This window comes from Panthera tigris, chromosome A2 (assembly GCF_018350195.1).
Source record: "Panthera tigris isolate Pti1 chromosome A2, P.tigris_Pti1_mat1.1, whole genome shotgun sequence".
In the NCBI taxonomy this organism is placed as follows: Eukaryota; Metazoa; Chordata; class Mammalia; order Carnivora; family Felidae; genus Panthera; species Panthera tigris.
In genome coordinates this window covers 148,467,226-148,490,351 of record NC_056661.1, presented here as the reverse complement: position 1 = coordinate 148,490,351, position 23,126 = coordinate 148,467,226, and the positions used below count along the sequence as shown (strand labels likewise).

The window sequence follows — 23,126 nt, the reverse complement described above, 5'->3', positions numbered from 1 at the left end:
AAAAAAGAATGCAATGGATACTGATGGGGTCACCACTTAACAGAATTTACTCATAAATAATGCTGAAAGTTTCCTTTACAACATTAGAATGTCCAGCGACCTAGAATATAAAGCTAAAATTTTATTACCATTCATCTATAGAGAGCCCTAGTGTAAGTGCCTTTGGATATATACAAACATTAAAACTTTCAGGAATATTGCCTTAAAAATGCTAAAATAGGGGCACCTGGGTGGCCCAGTTGGTGAAGCGTCTCGACTCTTGGTTTCGGCTCAGGTCATGATCCCACAGTTCCTGAGATTGAGCCTCGTGTTGGGCTCTGTGCTGACAGCTCAGAGCCTGCTTGGGATTCTCTCTCTCCCTTCCTCTTTGCCCCTCCCCCACTCATGCTAGTTCGGGCCTGCTCTCTTTCAAAATAGATAAACTTAAAAAAAAAAAAAAAGAAAAAGCATTAATTTTTTTTTAAATCCTAAAATAAATGATTTCCACATGTCCACCGTCTGCTCTGAGCAGACGTGGGAAGTTCTCCTCACCCAAAGACAACAAAACACTAGATGATGTGTAACAAGAGACTTGTTTTGTACACATAGCGAAGCTGAGAAGCCAAGAAAGAAAAATTTCCTCGTGCTGGAAGTAAAAGTCCCAAGTCAGAAGAGTGGGAATCAATGCCAAGAAGTCAGAGTGCTTCGGGGACTGAGGGAGGCCAGTCCGTGTTCTTGATGCAGAAGACCTGGGCTCTTTGATAAGGGGGGGGGGGGGAGCTGGAAAGGGGGCATCTGGAAGTTTCGGCCCACAGATCCAGGGACTGTGCTCAGACAGAGTCTCACCTGGACCAGTGTCACCTGGACCGAGGGTGGAAACACCTGGGGGAAATCAGGCCTCTGATCCTGTGTTGCATGCTGGTATGGAATCTGAACTCGAACTCCTACCAAATTGTGTGGCTATCGTGTGTCAATAAAATAAGGAAAAAGCTGTTGCAGATGAGTGCAAGTAATCACGTAGGGGACGCTCAAGGTCCACACCCCAGCACCTGCCTAGAGTGAGAGAGACTCAGGAGGTGCAATGAATGAGCAAGTCTATGCCAGAAGGATTCCAGTCTTCTTCGTTAAATCTTCATGATGGAAAAGCGATTCGATCCATATTTGTTGAGCATGTGCCAGACAGTGCTCTGGAGGCTGGGGATATAACAGTAGACAGAAGGTCCTGACCTGTGGGAATTACATTCTAATATTGGACACAAATAACACATTCAGATAACGTCAGGTGGTAAGAAGTGCAACGAAGCAATGGGAAGCCAGATAAGGGGACAGAGTGAGAGATGGCACGATGGTCACAGAAGTCCTCTCTAGAGGAGCGACATCTGGACAGCGATCTAAAGTCACAGGAAAAGCATTCAAGTAGCTGAGGCAAAACCATCTCACATAGAAAGAGGTGCTTTGTATAAGGACCCAGAAGCGTGTTTAACATAATTGAATAACAGTAAAAAAAAAAAAATCGACATGGCTGAAGCAAGAGGGAGAAAGTGGGGTGGAGAGGTTGGATCCTGTGTTCATTTAAAAGAGAGCCAGAGCCAGAGCGAGAGAGAGAAAGAGAGAGCGAGTGAGTGAGCTTGTTCCCTGATGGGACCCTAAGAACAGAGAGCATTGTGGAAAAGACCAGGTGAATTTGAGAAAAGTTAAGACAAAAATGAAATAGAAGCTATATTCATTGAGATAATTTCCACAAAATTACCATATGTATGTATGTGTGTGTGTGTGTATGTGTGTGCGAGAGTGTGTACACACACATACACACAACATACACACAGGCACTTGCTCGAAATACAGTATTAGTGTCAGGGTTCCTTTTTCTACCTGAGACGGAAGCAATCTGTATTATGGTGTGCGAACAAGTTAAATTCAATCCGATGATACAATGTAGCTACAATTCCAACAATACAATGGCTTTATGGTTTCTCAATAATCAAACATTTGGGGTAACGATAATGTGTTTACATTACTATTAAACTACATTGTAATGCCACCACTTTAATGACTTGGAACTCCCATAATGAAGAGTTCCATACAGTTCTTAAAGGAGTTTCTAATGTCTTAAGAGATCCTGCTTCTCAATTTAATATCTGTGTATATTACCAACGTCCTAACACCTTGCAACAACTCTTCTTAACATAATCTTCCTCAAAGTATCTAAATTAAAGACAACCTTGAGGCAACATTAAATCTATATATACAGTCCATAAAAACAACCAAGTTCTTCAGTATAAAGGTTAATTTTAACACCTACAATGAAGCACAACTGAATTCAATGATGCATGACAGATTTTAAAGTTATTTTATGGATTAGTATCATTATTAAATGCAGGAAAATATAAATGAATTACCCGGAACAACCAGAAGTACATCTCAAATTAATTCTAAGTGGCTTAGACCTTGTATTTAGACTTCTATCCCTTTGCAGTCAAGTGAATTAAAATAATTTGCATAAATTTTAAAAGAAGCATAGAATCCAACCTAAATAACAAATGCGATGCGAGCCATGTACCTCAGAATAAAGCATTTTGAGTATATATTTAGTATCATATCATCACATAGACTAAACAAGGGCTTTTACTGCATAAAAGAGAAAATTAAAAATGTTGATGATCTGACATTACTGGCACAGAGCCATGTCAAGAGTAATAAAATTAGAATGTGGGGATCAGACAGTGAATATTTTGAGAAACAAAAATCCCTATTTTAATGGCCAATTTTTCTACATTCATAAGATTACTTATAGAGCAAAACAACTAAGTCCTTTTCCTTAAGTCTCAAAAATATGAGACTAAACACTTTAAATTATAAAGGTTTTAACATTTTTTTAAAATTTTTTTTTAACGTTTTATATTTTTGAGACAGAGACAGAGCATGAACGGGGGAGGGGCAGAGAGAGGGAGACACAGAATCCGAAGCAGGCTCCAGGCTCTGAGCCATCAGCCCAGAGCCCGACGCGGGGCTCGAACTCACGGACCGCGAGATCGTGACCTGAGCTGAAGTCGGCCGCTTAACCGACTGAGCCACCCAGGCGCCCCAAGGTTTTAACATTTAAACGAGACCTTGGGGAAAAAATGAATCAACACTAGAATTTGTCTCCTTTTGGAAACAATTAGAAATGCATGTCTTGGAGGGGCGCCTGGGTGGCTCAGTTGGCTGAGCATCTGACTTCGGCTCAGGTCATGATCTTGTGGTTTGTGGGTTCGAGCCCCGTGTTGGGCTCTGTGCTGACAGCTCAGAGCCTGGAGCCTGCTTCAGATTCTTTGTCTCCCTCTCTCTCTCTGCTCCTCCCCTGCTCATACTCTGTCTCTCCCTCTCTCTCAAAAATAAATAAACATAAAAAAAATAAAAAAAAAAAAAAGAAATGTATGTCTTGGAAATAGGCTTTTTCTTTCTAAAAAAATTGTTTTTAATGTTTATTTATTTTTGAGACAGAGACAGAGCATGAACAGGGGAGGGGCAGAGAGAGAGGGAGACACAGAATCTGAAACAGGCTCCAGGCTCTGAGCTGACAGCACAGAGCCTGACGCGGGGCTCGAACTCACGAACTGTGAGATCATGACCTGAGCCGAAGTCGGATGCTTAACCGACTGAGCCACCCAGGTGCCCTGATAGGCTTTAGTTTTCAAACAAAAGTTCTCAGCCAGATTTCAGTATCATTCATCTTTTCCCCCCACTCAAATGGGTTTAAAAAAAATGTTTATTTAGTAACAGTGAGGGTATTTTTTAACAAGAATAATATACTCCTACCATGATTAAATACATACACATACATAAAATATAAATACTTGTAAAATCACTGTAACAGAGTCTCAATACTTAAATATGTAACCATAAAAAAGGCCAAAACCAAATTAAGGCAAAATAACCTGTGATACAGTATTTATTTATTTTTAATGAGACAGTTACATAATTTGTAGTGGAAAATTAAAGAAAATCTCAGTTCATTAGGAAGTATTATCACAAAAGTAAATGTTCTGAAAAAAGCTATTTTTCTAGGACAGAATTAAATCTTGAAAGTCTTGTCTATCTGTGCTTCCAAGAAAGGAATAAAAGCAACCAAAAGAAAGTCATTTCACACGGTACCCATAATAATTTTCCATAGCAAAATAAGGTTTTATAGTAGGAAGCTACCACCCCAGTCTAAGGAAGTAGAGTAATCATGTTCATGTAAAATGAATATACTTATTAAGATATTCTAACAGTCAAGTGCTCTTTTCTTCAGTTTCCAATCAAAGGAATAATCAGTGACTTAAACAGGGAACGGCTTCTGTATCAGGACAAAGCAAAGTAGGTGAATGTGTATTCTCACCCAGAGAGAACGAGGTACAAAATAAAACGTTTCCTTCCATTGAACTTCACACTTTCAAACCTCCTCAGCACAGCTGAACTAATGGACTCAGTACTTGCATCCTGTATTTAGAATGTCCTGATTAGAACATAAAACTGGGGTGCCTGGCTGGCTCAGTGGGAAGAGCATGGAACTCTTGATCTCAAGGTTTTGAGCTCCACGTTGGGTGTAGAGCTTACTTAAAGGTAAGTAAATAAAGTTAAAATAAAACATAGGACAATAGTACCCTGAATTTCAGGATTTTTTTTTTTTTTAGTTTTTTTAATGTTTATTTATTTTTGACAGAGAGCAAGAGACAGAGCATGAGTGGGGGAGGGGTAGGGAGAGGGAGACACAGAATCCGAAACAGGCTCCAGGCTCCGAGCTGTCAGCACAGAGCCTGACGCGGGGCTTGAACCCACGGACAGCAAGATCATGACCTGAGCTGAAGTCGGGTGCTCAACCGACTGAGCCACCCAGGTGCCCCAGGGTTTTTTTTTGTTTTTGTTTTTATTGGATGAGTTTATTGTGGTAAGTTTCAAGAGTGGAAACATGATACATAAGATCTGCATGTGTATAGCGTTTGGGCAAGAGGAAGGAGAATCAGGAAATAGGAAAGAAACCTTCAGGGAGCTTGAATACACACGAAAGACTTCTTCTCCTTTAAGTATGATGTTTGATGAGGAGGCTGGTGATGGGACTTCCACCCAACTCCACGCTCCAGCTCCTGTTAAGTGTGAGGTACTTCCTGAAGGCTCATCCTTGAAGAACAACTCTTTCAAAGATGTTACTTCATTGGTCAATTCCTCTAGGAAAGACTTTTTTTTTGGGGGGGAGGGGTTTCTTCACTTTACTTTTCTTTGTCCATGGAAACTGAAGGTCTTTGGATGCAGTAGCCTGTAGAAGTCAGTCTTTGTCTCAACCCACTACAAAAGGCAAACAAAACGCCTACAGTCTGGTAGTCCATTTCTGAGTTAAATAACGTGACAACATTTACTGTCTAACCAGACTGAAACATAGAATATAAATGGCTTTGATTTTACCAATAAGGAAATAACAATAGTAAAGATAATAGATAACATTTATTAGCAGTGGGTGTTGTATGGAAGCTAATTTGACAATGAAGTTTTTTTTTTTAAAGTTCATATCTGATACGAAAAAAAAAAACATTTATTGAGCATGTACGATGGGCCAGGTGCTATGAAAAGTGTTTCATGTGCGTATCACAAGTAAATTTCATAATAAGCTCAGAGCTGGTGTTTCCCTAAACTCACTTCTCCAAGCTGCGTGTTAACGCCCATGAATCTCTTGATCTCAGTTACATTTTGCTTCTTCCCAATATTATTCTAATTCTGTTTAAGCTCCTTAATTCGATCAGGGTTGTTTAAAGTTTTTTTTTTTTTTTTAAAGGATTTTCAGAGAAGACCATCCTTTTTGCCAAATATGTCTGCCTACTTTGACCAGTGTTGTTAAATCCAATTCATGATAAAATGCTATTTAAAATGTTCTTCCTGCTTCCATGTTTACACTAACACTCATACTAAGGGTGTGCTCTTACTATGTGCCAGACGTTGGTTTTCAATATATGAACTCATTCAATCCCCACAATAATCCTGAGGTAGGTAGTGTTACTGTCCCTACGTGAGAACTTTGTAACTTGCCCAAGGTCACAACGCTAGATTGTATTAGTGCTGGAATTTCCAACGATTGACTGCTAGTGTCAATTTATGAATTCCTAAGGTTACAAACTTAAAAAAAAAAAAGGCCTCCAGCTTTTGCTTATCTTTCCTGCACTCTCAAAACCAGATTTGGTGGTCTGACATCATTGATCTATCATCAACACAAAGAAACGGTTAGGCTTTTCTCCTCTTTTCTGAATGTCTGGTCAATAAAGAAAAGTGATTTCCAGAATTATGTCTTTCGCATTGAACTAAGCTATTAATTAAATTCATTTATGAACACATTGTGCTAGGTAGTATATAAATAGTGCAATTATCTAAAGTGGAATTCGGGGCATCTTTTATGTTAACAAGATGATTTCAGGGAGCAAAAAGTCATGGAGCAAAAGGAAAGGGAGTCAACTAAGTACTTAGTGCAGAAAACACTATTGATCGAGATTTTTTTGGAGGTTTTTTTTTTTTTTTTTTAAACTTTACCTAAGAATTTATTTTTTTGCACGTGAAGTTTGGATACATTTTCTCTGGGGCCTACTACTGACAAAGACCAAAACTGCCAATACACTGGATCCTTGCTATTGTCCCAGAGAGAATTCCGCAGAAATCACGTCAACCCATCCCACTTCACGGGGAAGCATCTGGTCAACAGCCTCCAGGAACAGCAGCGGAGCAGAGCTCCAGAGACCTCAGGGTTTTCAAAGTGCAGGTTGCAGCCTGAATATAGAATCTATTTAGTAGGTTACGTATGACCAGCAGTTTGAAAAGTGAAGACTGAGGAGAACAGAAAATATCCGGGTGTATCACTGTAGTGAGGATGTTTTATACTTCTGTCTCCTACGTGCGTCTGCATGTAGGTCATGATATTGTAAAATCTATTCCCGGTTATGGGTTTTGGATCTGAAAGTTTGAAAGCCACTGTTCTAATGAGTACTAACTGTGTGTGATTTCCTAGTAGTAAGCCCTGTATTCAATAAGAGAGACTGCTGGGTTCTTCAGAGCCAGCCAGAAGAGCCAGTTGTAGTAAATGGATCATATCAAAAAGGGAACCTTAGATTTTATCCAGTGCAACTAATCAACCAACATACGGAGGCTTCCTGTACAATTCCCAGCACAGAGCCTGTAAGTTCTAGAGAAAGCCTGTTTGTTCCTTTGCGCATGACTTCTAACTTCTAGAAAGTTCTTCATTACGCCAGATTGAAGTAGAACATAAGGTTGCTCTTTCACACGACAGATTTTCATATGTGTGAATTTAATTCTATATAACCTTTTCCGAATAAACACAGGTTCATAGACAATTTAGAAAATAGTAAACAGCATAAATGAGAAAATAAAGATGACCACTAATCCAACAACCCAGAGCTAACAACTGGAACCATACTGGCTTTACCTCCTTAACCTGCTTTCTCCGTAATCTTGGAACAAATATTGAACTCTTCTCTATATTCTTCTACAACATGATTATGATGGCAAATAGCATCCTCGCATAAGGCTATTCCAGAACTTTTTCCCATAACTTATTTTTACAAATCTCAAATGACTAGACTATTTCCAGATTTTAGTATAAAGACTATTTCCAGATCTCATTATAAAGACATTAACGATGCTTCTACATCAATTTCTTCCCCATGGTAAGTCTTAGATTAGAATTACGAAGTTAAAGACAGTCAAAATTTAAAGGCTCTGAGGGGCGCCGGGGTGGCTCAATTGGTTAAGTGTCCCGACTTTGGCTCAGGTCATGATCTCATCGTTTGCAAGTTTGGGCCCCGCATCAGGCTCTGTGCTGACAGCTCAGAACCTGCAGCCTGCTTCAGATTCTGTGTCTCCCTCTCTCTACCCATTCCCCATTCACACGCTGTCTCTCTCTCTCGAAAATAAACATTAAAAAAATTAAAGGCTCTGACAGATATTGTAAAACGGCCCCCCTAAAAGTTGCACCCATTTACTTTCTCCGTGACGATATGGAAAGTGTGTTTACCCTGTACTTCACCAAGAACAGGCATTAATTTGCTTTCCATCTTTGCCAGTTTGGTATTCCCCCAAAATTTTGTTTTAACTTCTAGAAGGAGTGGAAGTTATATACTTTTTGACATATATTTTGGCCATTTTTCTTTCCTCTTTTCAGAACTACCCAATCATACCCTTTGACACTGAGAAAGTCAATACACACAGTAAAAAACGCTCACCATGGCGGAGTTGATGATCTTTTTGACTCCCTTCCTCGGACTACAAACGCAATGCTGCCCAGCTGCACTGAACTGGGGACACTTTTATATACTAACAAAACACAAAACTTAAACCATCATGAACCCCGCGAAGGGAGCTAGAGCTTCCTGTAAGTCAAACAAAGGGAAACTTGGCTTCTCATTTCCCTTTAGAACACTAATAAAAATGCAATCCCAGGGGTGCCTGGGTGGCTCAGTCGGTTGAACGTCCGACTTCGGCTCAGATTATGATCTCACGATTCGTGAGTTGGAGCCCCGTGTCGGGCTCTGTGCTGACAGCTCGGAGCCTGGAACCTGCTTCCGATTCTGTGTCTCCCTCTCTCTCTGCTCCTCCCCTGCTCACACTCTGTCTCGCTCTCAAAAATAAATAAAGATTAAAAACAAATAAGAAAAAAAAATGCAACCCCAAATGTTTAAGGAGCCTCAGAACCAGTTGCCCAAGGAGGAAACCTAGTATTTTTCTCAAGTTCTCACCTAAGTGAGGTATTGGTGGGTGTCTCTGAAATGCCCCACTCACAGCTCATTAAAAAAGGGGTAATTATCCTTTTTTTCTACCTCCCTTTTACCATCTGTCCTCCTCCTGGGTCCAATCCAAATACTTCCTCAATCTGTCCATTCCTGCCACAGTGCCTTATTTCAGGCCCTTACCACCCTGTTAGGACTATTGCGATAGCTTCCCAGCCGTGCTTCCTACCCTCTGTATTGACTACCTTAAATTTATCTTCTATACCAAGTCTAGACACATGCCTCTAAGATAAAAATTTAACTATTCAATGGTTCCCCCTCGTTAGAAGATCAAGTTTCCAAGCTCGTTAGCATAGCGCAAAATGCCCTTTGGATCTACCAATACCTACCGCTCTCCTGACATCCAGGTCCTTATAAGAAACGCTGTGCCTGCTCTTACCACCATGCTTAAGCACACGCTGTTCCCTCTTCTAAGAAACCATCACTCTGTCCCATCAGCTAATTTTGCAACCTTGATGACTTAGCTGAAAGAGGACCTCCTCTTGGAAGTGTTTTCTGACCCAATTCTCACGTCCCAGGCTGAATCCAGTGTCCTTTCTTGATATCCTTATGACATTCTGGAAAAGTTAATAAATGGGTTTGCCTGTCTATTGGACCCTAAACCTAGCCCAGCATGCTGCGAGGCCTCCTAGTGTCCTGATCACATGGTGTTGTAATCGACCCTCTTAGGTCTCCCTTGACAAAAGAGCTCCTTGAAGTGTCCTTATCATCCCACTATGTCTAGCAACTATCATAGTGTCTGGCACATAGTAGATGCTCAATCAACGTTTTGGATAACTGAACTAAATAAAAGTTATGACATGTTAAAAAAATTCCTTATTACTGTCATCTTTGACAAACCAGATAAATCAAACGGTAATTATTGGTATAACAGGCTTTTCCAAGAGGATTTCTGCATCCTGGATTTTAAAAATATCAATGTCCTCTCCTGGACTTGAAATAATATTTGGCGTGCATACAACAGTGTGGACACGTACCTCGTGTATATGGTAAGAACCATTTCTACAGGCATTTAGTCCTCAAATTTTTGTATTTTCTAAATACAGGATGCCAAACACAGTTTAGGATGCTGCTACACACATAGTAAGCACTCATTAAATATCTTTGCAACTTTTTAGGAGCTAAACCTTGGGTTGGCTGCTTTGATCGCAATTACCGTCTTCTGGGAATGTAGTCTCCGTATACCTGACAGGGGGCGGGAGTGCCTGATGGTTACATGTATGTGACCCTGTCTCTGGCCAGAGTAGATTAAGAATATTTAATTTAATTCAAGCCAGGCCCATCTGTCTTTCGCTGAATTTTTTTTTTAATTTCAGGATTAAGGAACATGTAAATTAATCCTTTTCTAGTAGTGGGAGCTGCCAGATGTAAAACCAGATGTAAAATTTGAAAGGTATTGGCAGCTATGTTCCCAGCCATGAAACAGAAATGAGAAATGACGAGAGTCCAGTCGGCGACAGAAAATACCGGAGATGACAGGAGTCCGGGTTTTTCGATAACTTGTCCCCACTCGGAGGCTCTGGTGCACCTCCGTTCTCCCCATGGTCTGCTGGTAGGAGATTTTCCACTCCCTTCCAGTAGCTTCCTGTAAGCTGGCTCAGGCTGGATTCCTGTCCCTTGCTGATGGTATGAGTCCTTAAAGAAAAAGGGATTCCCCTGAATCTTCTCCCCAGGAACCCTTTAAACTGATTCAACCGGGTGGTTTGGCATAATGAAGGCAGGGGCTAATTTACATGAGGTTCCTGTTCAGGGAGAGAAGGAAGGTATTCATTTTGAAATACATTTCAAGCAAAAGTAAGTTTCAGGTAACACAAGCCAAGCAAATCTGAAGCTCTCATCAATCACGGTGTCATATGCGTAAAGAACTTGCCCCGCTGCCCTTTCGAAGACGCTCACAAGTTAACTGTGGGTTTGGAATCTTTGCGGAAGTGACAAAGACCCAGAAACTGCGAAGGCTCCCTTTCTCAGAGCTCCCGGACCCCTCGAATATGCAAGCGGCATGCGAGAATGTTCTCGTCTAGAAGTGAAGTTTCCTAATGAGTAACACAAAACGTAATGACCACACGACATTGCTTCAGCCAGAGTCGGCACGCATATTGGAGTTCATACGAGTGTAGACACAAGGGCTCCCGGCTGACCCTAACCTTCAGGACCAGCTCTCCAGCTGGCACAGGGACACGACTGGCCGGTGGATCCCACTCTAGGGGCTGCCCTTGCGGACTACAACGGCAAGCCACAGGAAAGGCGCAGAAACGCACAGACTAAGAACCCAGTGGCTGGGACGGTGCTGGAGCCCACCCCCACGCTTACTGGGGGCTGCAGAGGGAAGCTGGGGTACAGACTCACAGAGCCCTGGCCACAGGTTTCCTTCCTGTGGCCACACTGGCGACATTAAAGACGGAGTGGCTCCGGCGATGGCTTAAACCTTGCTGCTCTGACTGCCCCGAGCTCGCAGCCTCCCCTTCCGGCTGCCCGGCTCCTCGGCAGACACCTGATTCTGGGCTGCGGCAGAGCTTCCGTCCTTGGGTGCTCCCCCGTGTTTCTCGGTGTGTTTCTCCTTGGCTTGCCGCCTGGAGGCACCATCCCTTTGGACAGAACTCTCTCTGGTCTGACTGGGCCTTCGATGGGCTTGGGTCTCTCTGACAGGCTGCTGGGTGGGGGCCTGCTCTGGGGAGTCCAAAGACGATTCTCTCTTCTGAAATCTTCCCCTCGTATGAACCTCTTCTCTTCTCCCTGGATGCTCCCGGGGAGCAGAATCATCTGGTCTTGACTCTACAGAGGACATTGCACTCCGGAGAGGACCCCTGTGCAGTTGCCTGCCACTGAGGGTGGCTTTATTTCCTTGAGATGATCCTTCAGAATTCTTTTTCAACGATGGCCCTCTTTTGGACCCAGCTACCTTCTGAACCGGGTCATCTGGGGGGAGCCTGGCACGGGCCTTTTCCCTGGAATAATGCACCTTTCCCTGTTTCTCTTCTTGGAACTGGGGATCCGCAGGCAATGGTTCAGCGTGGGGTGGCTCAGGAATTTCTGGCGCGTTGACTTTTCTTCTCTGGGTCCCCTGAGGACTCTGAGGAGGGCTAGGGTTCGGGTGATGGGGTACCTTTGGGGGAGTCGGCTTACTCTGGGATTCTGGCTGCAAGGCTATCTGATGGCTTCTAGGAGGTACCTTTTTCGGATGCCCTGGTCCTTTAATTGTCTCTCTTTGGATAGGGAGTTTTTTTTCCCTAGCTCCTGTCTGCTGCACCGGCTCTTGGTTTGGGGGTAAGGCCTGCACATCTGAAATCTTCTTGCTGGAGGAGCGGCCTGCTTTGGGGGCCTGCCTTTCCTTTGCAGGCCTCAAATCACGGTGAGCCCCCGTGTTGTGCGGCAGCTGCTGTTCGGAGAAGGGGGTGGGAATGTGCGGGAGCCTAACCACCTGAGTCCCCTCTTCCTCAGGAGGATCGGGGACGGGCTGCGGTGCATGCTCCTGGACGGGGGGACTGATAAGAGGGAGTTTCACCTCCCTGACCTTTTCTTCCTGGACTTGCTGAGGACCGTGGTCCTGATGGGGACTCAGACTTTGTGGTGGTTTGGAATGAGGAGGGCTGATGGGAGGAAGTTTACTGGGGTCTCCTTCCTGAGCTAGTGGAGGCCTCGACGAGGGAGTCACGGTTTGGTCTGAGGCTGTTCCGAAACCTTCCTCCCTGCTGGGTGAGAGGAGTCTGGGTGTGGGCCTCCGACTCTGGAGCGGGGCGAGGACCCGAGGCTGGGGCAGCCTGGTGGGAGCCAGCCAGCTTCTGGGGAGCAAAGTCATTGGGTTGTCCCTGCCCGGGGTCTGTTCGATATCTGTTGAGTCCTGAGGATGTGGCACTTCTGGGTAAGGACTGCTGACCCGAACAAATTCTGCCTTTGGGGATCCCTCCACTGGAGGTTGCCGAGAATCTTCCAGAGGTGGTCCCGGTATTTTGGCCCCGTTAGGGTGGGAAGGGTCTCTCGGAGGCTCATGATGGGCACCGTCGGGTGGCACATTGGCTGACTCAGTTTCCTCACCCTGGGTTCTCTGGGGGCTGAGGGATGTTGGGTCAGACTCCTGTAGAGCCTCAGATGGCGGAGGGAGAGCGAGGGTCCCCTCGGCCTCCCCTGACTCCTCATCCTGGTCTGGCGGAGCTCTGTGCGCTGCAGGCGGCTCAGGGTGCCGCCCCTGGTCAGGGCGCCCTTGGGAAGGAGTGATGGAAGCCTGCCCTATGTTACCTGCTTTCACCTCAGATGTCCGAGACTCGTTTTCAGGGAGATTTGTAGTTACGATTTGTGAAGAAGGATCCGGTTGTTGAACACCCCCTCCCCTCTGGTCTGGGGATAAGTCTCGGGCCTGCGGGGGAGGCTCGGCACTGACGCGGCTGCTGGGAGAGAGCGCGTGGTGGGCGGCTCCCTCCTGAGTCGGCGCTTGGTCCTGGGAGGGAGCCGCGCTCTGATTTTCGGGGGCCTGTGCACGAATCTGCATTCCAGGGTGATGCTCGGTTAACTGGCCATCCGCCTGCAGCTTTGCCAAGCGCCTTGGGGATGGGACCAGGTGGGCGGGCACCCCAGAGGGGGTCTTCTTGCTAGAGGGAGCTCCTGCTTTAATATAAAAAGAAGTTAGCTAAAGGCATCTGAACACATACTAAGTAACCATGCAGCTTTAGAAAGAACAAAGAATATCTTTTCCTTCTCGGATGCGCATAGGCCCTTGGAAAGAATAAAATGACACGTCCAGGAGCACTGTCACCGTGCCTTCCCCTTGGGGATACTAGGTGCCTAGACTCCTCTTAGAACTTGGAACCACCGTAGTCAACCGAAATCATGAGCTTCAATAAATAAACATAAAGAGGCTCATTCACAGAACCAAACCTTACATCCAGGGCTGAGAGTGGCAAGAACAATCTTTAAGTGAATGGGATTTAAAATTTTCACCACCTTACGTGCCACTGCTGCTTGTGGGGGTAGAAACTAGAGGATGGACATCTGAGCCGGGTGAAGTCCCGCTAGTGTCCTTGTTTAATGGCAGTCCCCTTCAGGAAACTGAGCTCCAGGAAGAATGATGTCAGTTTACCAATACCCAGGAGGCACGGGAAGCTGGACGGGCACTTACTTATGACGGAAGCCCTGCCATATTCTGGTGGCCCCTGTAACATCCTAGCCCGGTCCCAAGGACATGGCTCCGAAAGGCCACTGGTCAGAGGTGGCACACCAGTGTGGAACAGCTTTGAAGAAACTAGTCCCTGCTCACTCTGGGGGGAGACCTGATACTCAGAGGCTGCAAACCAAGTCAGACCTCCAAGGCCACCCAGGGTGGTCCATCCCCAGAAGTGAACCAGGCTCCTGGCCACTTTCCCCTCTCCTCCAAGAAGCAGGATGACAGCTTGGAATACTGTGGGCCCTCACTGAACCTCCTAGTCTGGGCATGTACCCTGTGCCTCCAATCGAACCACATTGTCTCTGGAGAGGGGCTGGGGAAGAGTGGGGACAAGGAAAAGCTTGCTTCTTGGTGGGGTTTCCGTGGGGCTGCCCTGCTCATCATTCCCGTCTCCCTAGTTTATGACAGTTATAAGTTAAACACAAATTTAGTCAAGAAACAAGGTCAAAAAAATAGAAGAACAGTGAAAATATCTAGAGTTGGCAAAGTCACAGAGATGGAAACAGATTAGAGGTTACCAGGGGCTGGAGACAAGTCATTGCTTAATGGGAATAGACTTTCTGTTCGGGAGGAATGAAAACTTTTGGAAACAGGTAGCAGTGATGGCGGTTATGAAACACTGTGAATGTAGTCGAGGCCATTAAGTCATACACTTAAAATGGCTAAAATGGCTAATTTTATGTGTTTTTGTTTTTTTTTTACCACAAAAAAGTAATTTAAAAAAACAGGAAGATGTAAGAACAGCAAAATCCAATGCTAAAGGCTCTTTCCATTTGTAAGCCCTCCCGGTTTCCCAGGATCAGACATACAAGGATTTTTCCCCCCATTTTTACAATTTAACAACTCACATCATTTGGCAAATGATACCCTGCTCTTTATTAGAGATAAAGGCACCACTTACAGACTAGTAAATTGCTCAATTTCCCCGTTTGACTCATCATCACCATCGTCATTTTCCTCCATCATTAGTCGGAATTCTGAATAATGATTTGCAAATATAATTTTATTTTATGATCTCTATAGCAAGAACTCAGGGTGGCTTTTTAAAAGCTTTATTGGAAGCACCAAATAAATATTCCAGAAATAGGTTGTATAAAGACAAATGGAGGGGAAAGACATCCCTGATACTGAAATGTGAATAGAGTGAGTTTTTTCTTTTTTATAAAAACTGTATTGTTTGCTCAGGATTTTTTTAGTCTTCATGCTTTAGAAATGAGTATTATCTGAATTACTATAGGGGAAAAAATAAGATAATCTGTACCATGGTTGATAAACATTTTTAATTAATGGTATATCTCAATATCTTGAGGTTTTATAATCACTCTGTAGCTCAAGTTACTATTTTGTACGTGCATCTAATGGAGAAGCAATGTATTATTCCAAATAACTAAAAATATTTTTCAACTGGTATGATACAGGATTCCTGCTTCCTTGAAAAAAATGCCATTGGCCACCAAATTTCTATTTGTACTGAAGTCTAACATAAAGACAGTCTAAGCTAACTGGGAAAAACCTCAGCAAATTCTAAAATATTCCGTAATATTTTACGTAGCTGGCTTTGTTTTTTAGAAATGGGAATTCGGGGCACCTGGGTGGCTCAGTCAGCTGAGCATCCGGCTACTAATTTTGGCTCAGGTCACACTCTCATATTCATGAGAACCAACCCCCTGTCGGGCTTTGCACTGACAGCATCTCCGCCCCCTCTCTGCTCGCTCGCTCGCTCTCTCTCTCAAAATAAATAAATCTAAAAAAAAGAAATGGGAGTTCTAAGTGATTTCTCTAATCAAATTAATGATCACTGGCAAAATTTAGAATACAAAACTAAGGCTTCCCATTTCTGGTGCAATTTTCTAATCGCTTGGACTGTCTTTCAAAGAATTCTTTTTATTTTCTTACCTTTGACAGCTCAATTATATATTGAAAAATATTCCACTCTACTAAAATGATCTTTTCTTGTAGGGGTCCCATTTACATCCACGTAAGTAATGTATGTCTTTACGTAAACCTACCTAAACTACAGAACTTAAAATCAGAGTGACCCAGCTCAGAGCGGAAGCAAGATAGAGGGGTGATCCAGGCCTGTGGCGGTGACCCTGCTGGGGCTCTGGTCCTTCTCAGGGAGTCCTGACGTCATTTCCAGGAGGTTATGGTTGGGCCCCGCTCTCCTGTGGGGAACCTGTGAACATCTGGCCCGTCTCCACAGCATGTACTTCGGAGCCCAGAAACTCAAAGAGGCCACTGGCTCTCCTCTTGAACCACTAGAGATCCTTTAACAGGTTACTCCTCATTAGAATCTTTAAATACTCACTTGAATAATGTCCAGACTTCACAAAATCACTTTATGTGCAAGTTTATCCTTTTTTTTTTTTTTTTTTGAAAAGTTTATTTTTGAGAGAGTGCGCTAGCAGGGGAGGAGCCAAGAAAGAGAGAGGGACAGGGGGTATGAAGCAGGCTCTGCACTGACATCAGAGAGCCCGATGTGGGGCTCGAACTCATGAACCATGAGAGCATGACCTGAGCCGAAGTCAGGTGCTTAACTGACTGAGCCACCAGGCGCTCTGTGTGCAAATCTATCCTTAAACCATAAAGTGAAAAAGGTAACTTCCTCCACAGATTAACTGTTTAAATAAAATGAGGTGTCTGGCTTCTTGACACATTATTTTCCAAAACACTAAACCTGCCAGGAAAATGGGGGTCTATTGAGGCCAGTAATTGATACATTTATTATAGACCCTCACATCTACTCTTCATTTAAAAAAATTTTTTTTTAATCTTTATTTTTGAGAGAGAGAGAGAGAGAGAGAGCGAGAGCGAGCAGGGGAGGAACAGAGAGAGAGGAAGACCCAGAATCAGAAGCAGGCTCCAGGCTCTGAGCTGTCAGCACAGAGCCCAACGTGGGGCTCGAACCCACAAACTGAGAGATCATGACCTGAGCCAAAGTCGGACGCTCAACCAACTGAGCCACCCAGGCGCCCCTCTCCCATCTACTCTTTAAAGCTGAGACTCTATTAGTTGATAACCAAGAGACCCAGTTTCCGTTATTAACTGTATCGGAGAGGGATAACGTTTTAACAAGCTCTGTAATTCATACTTCCCATGAAATAGGACAGGCCTAACCTAATTGGTGCAAATAAATGAAGTTTCATTATACCCTCTACAATGGGAGTCTGTTTTCCCATGCACACATGATCTGGTCCACTGATCCGCAAACGGCACCTGTCCCCGAGAACCGGCGTCCTGGTGGGTGCAGAGATGGGAGCGCTGGAGCCCCACTGGCTGTAGAGGCAGAGTCCCTATCGAGCGCCACAGCTCAGAGGCGCCCTCCATGCGACTGACTGGCAAACACCCTCCCTCAGGTACTCAGAACTGGTTGGGCCGCAGGATACAAAATCAATGTACAGAAATCAGTTGCATTCTTATACACTAACAATGAAGCAACAGAAAGACAAATAAAGAAACTGATCCCATTCACAATTGCACCAAGAAGCGTAAAATACCTAGGGATAAATCTAACCAAAGATGTAAAAGATCTGTATGCTGAAAACTATAGAAAGCTTATGAAGGTAATTGAAGAAGGTATAAAGAAATGGAAAGACATTCCCTGCTCATGGATTCGAAGAATAAATATTGTCAAAATGTCAATACTACCCAAAGCTATCTACACATTCAATGCAATCCCAATCAAAATTGCACCAGCATTCTTCTCGAAACTAGAACAAGCAATCCTAAAATTCATATGGAACCACAAAAGGCCCCGAATAGCCAAAGTAATTTTGAAGAAGACCAAAGCAGGAGGCATCACAATCCCAGACTTTAGCCTCTACTACAAAGCTGTCATCATCAAGACAGCATGGTATTGGCACAAAAACAGACACATAGACCAATGGAATAGAATAGAAACCCCAGAACTAGACCCACAAACGTATGGCCAACTCATCTTTGACAAAGCAGGAAAGAACATCCAATGGAAAAAAGACAGTCTCTTTAACAAATGGTGCTGGGAGAACTGGACAGCAACATGCAGAAGGTTGAAACTAGACCACTTTCTCACACCATTCACAAAAATAAACTCAAAATGGATAAAGGACCTGAATGTGAGACAGGAAACCATCAAAACCCTAGAGGAGAAAGCAGGAAAAGACCTCTCTGACCTCAGCAATCTCTTACTCGACACATCACCAAAGGCAATGGAATTAAAAGCAAAAATGAATTACTGGGACCTTATGAAGATAAAAAGCTTCTGCACAGCAAAGGAAACAACCAACAAAACTAAAAGGCAACCAACAGAATGGGAAAAGATATTTGCAAATGACATATCGGACAAAGGGCTAGTATCCAAAATCTATAAAGAGCTCACCAAACTCCACACCCGAAAAACAAATAACCCAGTGAAGAAATGGGCAGAAAACATGAATAGACACTTCTCTAAAGAAGACATCCGGACGGCCAACAGGCACATGAAAAGATGCTCAACGTCGCTCCTCATCAGGGAAATACAAATCAAAACCACACTCAGATATCACCTCACGCCAGTCAGAGGGGCCAAAATGAACAAATCAGGAGACTATAGATGCTGGAGAGGATGTGGAGAAACCGGAACCCTCTTGCACTGTTGGTGGGAATGCAAATTGGTGCAGCCACTCTGGAAACCAGTGTGGAGGTTCCTCAGAAAATTAAAAATAGACCTACCCTATGACCCAGCAATAGCACTGCTAGGAATTTACCCAAGGGATACAGGAGTACTGATGCATAGGGGCACTCATACCCCAATGTTTATAGCAGCACTCTCAACAATAGCCAAATTATGGAAAGAGCCTAAATGTCCATCAACTGATGAATGGATAAAGAAATTGTGGTTTATATACACAATGGAGTACTACGTGGCAATGAGAAAGAACGAAATATGGCCCTTTGTAGCAACGTGGATGGAACTGGAAAGTGTGATGCTAAGTGAAATAAGCCATACAGAGAAAGACAGATACCATATGTTTTCACTCTTATGTGGATCCTGAGAAATTTAACAGAAACCCAAGGAGGAGGGGAAGGAAAAAAAAAAAAAAAAAGAGGTTAGAGAGGGAGAGAGCCAAAGCATAAGAGACTGTTAAAAACTGAGAACAAACTGAGGGTTGATGGGGGGGTGGGAGGGAGGGGAGGGTGGGTGATGGGTATTGAGGAGGGCACCTTTTGGGATGAGCACTGGGTGTTGTATGGAAACCAATTTGACAATAAATTTCATATATTGAAAAATAAATAAATAAAATAAAATAAAATAAAATAAAAACAACTGGTCGGGCCGGGGAATGACTCGTGCTTATCTAAATCCCCGAGGGGCTGATTTCAAAGCCAGAACACCAACTTATTAATTTACAATGGGAGATGGGTCTGGCTCCAGGATGGGATGGGGGTGGGGGGTTCTAACATAGGAGACAGCCCCCCGACAGGGACAGGTCCACCCGGGGGACCAAATTAAAGATCAGAAGGTTGGTGGGTTAGCAAAGATTTAAAGCTGAGAGTATGATTTCCCCAGGAGAAACTTCCATCCGGCTACCAGAGCCTCACGAAATGTAACGTGCACCTTGCCGGGCACAGCTTTCTAAAGGACCGGTGCCTGATGCCCAATGCCCGATGCCCGATGCGGAGATGGGAGCAGTGCTGGGTGAGCACGCCGACGTGCTCCTAACCGAATGTCCCCTCTTCTAGCCTGGGCACAGCCCTCCGCTCCCCCACTAATGCCTGTCTGCACACAGGGCACACTTTACTCAGGTTTTCTCCAGGCAGTAAGTTGTCCCCTGGTCACCTGTCTCCTATGAGACACGCGGAGGGACAGCCTCACTCTGTTTGTTACCTGCTGTTGTTACCAGTTTCACACTGACCTCATTCCAGAATTCCAGGGGTACCTGACCTGAAATGAGTGTGTAAGATTGCAAAACAGCACAATTAGTTTGAACTCTGGCAAAATCATGGCCTGGCCTGCCTCAACCTGGCCAGGATACAACGTGGCCAGCAAAATCCTAACTGAGCAAGGAGTCACAAAGGCTACAGCACGTGAACACACAAAGTTGCGGAGTATCTGCACAGCAAGCAAGGGTCTCACATTAACATTTTAGAGTATTTGCTCTGTGAATGCACCTCAGTCCACTGGGGGAACTTTTTTTATTATTATCGCTATGGTGGTACAAACACACAGACATAAAGTTTGCCATCTCAACTATTTTTACCTGTACAGTTCAGCAGTGTTAAGTATATTCACAGCGTTGTGCAACCAATCCCCAGAATTCTCTTCATCTTGTAATTGTGAAACTGTGTAGCCGTTCAGCAAGGACACTCCGTTCTCCTCCCTCTCCTGGCCCCTGGCAACCATTCCATTTTCTGTCCTGATGGATTTGACTAGTGTAGGTCCCTCATAAAAGTGGCATCAGATAATATTTGTGGTTTTCTTTGACTGGGTTATTTCGCTTATCAGACTGTTCTCAAGCTTCATCTCTGTTGTACCAGATGGCAGAATGTCCTTCTTTTTGAGGGCTGAATAGTATTCCATTGTATGTATAAACCACACCGAGTATAGACCCAGAAGTGGAACAGCTACGTCATACGGTAATTCTATTTTCAATGTGTTGAGGAACCATGACATTGTTTTCCATAGGAGCTGTACCATTTCCCATTCCCAGTTTCTCCACACCGTTGCCAAGACTTACTTTTCTATCATCTTTTCCTAGTAGCCACCTTGGTGCGGGTGAGGTGGATTAGGGAGAACCTTCCAAATGCACCTCAAAATACTCAGGCATCAAAATTCTAAGTTAGGGCTTTAGAATTACTGGATTCCAAGGAATCGTACGCCTCTACAGCCTATGTCGTTCGCTGCACGTGCTCCGTGAGGCAGGTGGGGAGCATTCACTCCGTCTAGCAAGACAGTCCGCCGGAGCTCAGAACAGTGAACCAGCTTGCCCGAGGGAGTGGGCGACCAGCCTCACCTCCTCTGACCACACGCGTCCACCACACTCTCTGGTACGACATTTTGAGGACCGTGGCAACGCAAAGAAAAGGGGAAAGAAATCGACCAGATTGCCACAACGCTCAATACGAACCTGCCGAGCAGAACGCCGCCTCAGCTCCCTAAGGGAGCCAAACTTCTGGAAGGCTGAGTTCTGAACCCGGAGGCTGATCCTTATGTACCATGAACCTCGAAGTCACTGGCCAGCATGTCCCTGAAGGACAGTCCCCTGAGTTCCACTATGGCCACTGAGACAAGTAGAGGGACAGACCCGGAGGGCTGATCCACACAGCTCGTTTGCGGGGACAATCACACCGCAGGAAGTGTAGGGATTCAAGAGTTAGAACCAGCTTTAGGCTGGGCGATGAGCACCCACAGATTTGTTCTCCTCTCCACGAAAACAAAAAGTTCTGGCACAAAAGGGACAGGGTAGTACCTGCGGTTGGAGCCAAATCCTTGGACGTTTCCTCGGACAACCCAAGGTACTCTCTGATGAGACGACTCAGCTTTTGGTAGGCAGCATCCAGATCATCTACAGAAAATGAGAGAAGGTACTTTTAAAGCAACAGAATCATATCTAAACACAGTCAATTTGCCACTGTTGGTGGTAATGATTTTTCAAGCTCCCTCTAACTTTATGACTATTGTCATAGGCAGGATTCTAAGCCCCTAATGACACGTCCCCTTCATATAACTGCCTCCCGTGAGCAAGGGCAGAACCTGTGAACATGAAGAGATATTACTCCCGTGGTCATGTCGTGTTAAACGGCAAAACAGATTTTTGCAAATGGGATGAAGGTTACTTATCAGCTGAGTTTGGACGAGTCAGAAGGAAGACTACCCAGGTGGACCCACTCTTTTTTTTTTTTTTTAAATGTTTATTCATTTTTGAAAGACAGAGCGCAAGCAGGGGTGGGGCGGAGAGAGAAGGGGACACAGAATCCGAAGCAGGCTCCAGGCTCTGAGCTGTCAGCACAGAGCCCGATGAGGGGCTCGAACTCACACACCATGAGATCGTGACCTGAACTGAAGTGGGCCGCTTAACCGACTGAGCCACCCAGGCGCCCCGGGCCTACTCTTAATCACGTGAGCCTCATAAAGGAAGCCAGTTTCCTGGTAGTAGAAGAGGAAGGCAGAGGCTAGAAGCATGAGGAGAGTCTGATGTGCCATCACTGGCTTGACGACAGAGGGGCCCCGTGTGTAGGACGTGGGAGCAGCCTCGAGGGTGGAGGGCAACCCCTGGCAGAGAGCCAACGAAAGCAGCAGGGCCCCCAGCCCCACGGCCACAAGGAACGGCAGTCAGCCAGCAGTGAGATTATACTCTGGAGCAGATCCTCCCCCAGTGACCTTACATTTCAAAAATAAAACCTTGCTGAAAGTCACTGACCTGCATTGATCACTGCGTCGAAATATCCAGGAAACTGCTGATTGATTTTAACATAAAGGTCCACTCTGGAGACAGCAAATTCAATCTCTGAACGACTGAATAATCCTTTTCTCCGCAAGTATCCTTCGTATTTTTCCTTGTTCATGGGCACCACCAGGATATATCGAGGCTCAAAATAGGAATATTTCAAACTTCTGACACCCTGTTTGTTTAAAGAAAAGGTAATAAATTAGAAACAGATATACAATTTAGGTATCATTTTGGAGACATCTGACAACGTTGGCAAAATAAGTAGTCTTACATTGAAGGACTTATTTGTATTATTAGCTATTATTTTCCTGTAAATGTCTCAAAGTTGGATTATTCCCCTTTGTTCATCAGGGGATGATGTATTGTTATTGGAAATAAAACAGCTCATTCTACCCGATTATCCTTTAACTAATCACCCTAATATACATGATGGTTCAAAAAAAATGGCTAGGTACAAACAGGTACATTCACAGCACTGTCGCATCCTCATTTTTTTAAAGATTTCATTTTGAAGTAATCTCCATTCCTAACGTGGGGCTTGAACTTACAACTCTTAAGATCGAGAGTCACACGCTCTAGAGCCTGGGCCAGCCAGGAGCCCCACTGAAATGTACTTCAAGTCTACATTTCCAAGAGCAGCCTTTCAGCGCCAGGAGATAAAGATCTTACCGAGAAAAAAAAATGCTACTCTGTTACCTGTGCCGCCTTCGCCTTGGGACCCTTCTTATTCCTAAACCAGCAACCTGGTTGGCTGGTTCCTATTACATCTCACAGCTTCTACCC

The 23,126-nt window shown here is 44.4% G+C and overlaps 1 protein-coding gene across 3 annotated transcripts in view; it reads right to left on the bottom strand.

Annotated features, from left to right (window-relative positions):
* The window catches only part of LRGUK (leucine rich repeats and guanylate kinase domain containing), a 108,683-nt gene that overhangs the window by 25,254 nt on the left and 60,303 nt on the right, over window positions 1-23,126 (bottom strand). For all 3 annotated transcript variants that reach the window (XM_042972793.1, XM_042972798.1, XM_042972803.1), the window contains 2 exons: window positions 22,314-22,515; window positions 21,363-21,458 (listed from right to left, as the gene is read on the bottom strand). In XM_042972793.1, the coding sequence (XP_042828727.1) occupies window positions 21,363-21,458; window positions 22,314-22,515 (298 nt within the window). The remainder of the gene's footprint in view (window positions 1-21,362; window positions 21,459-22,313; window positions 22,516-23,126) is intronic.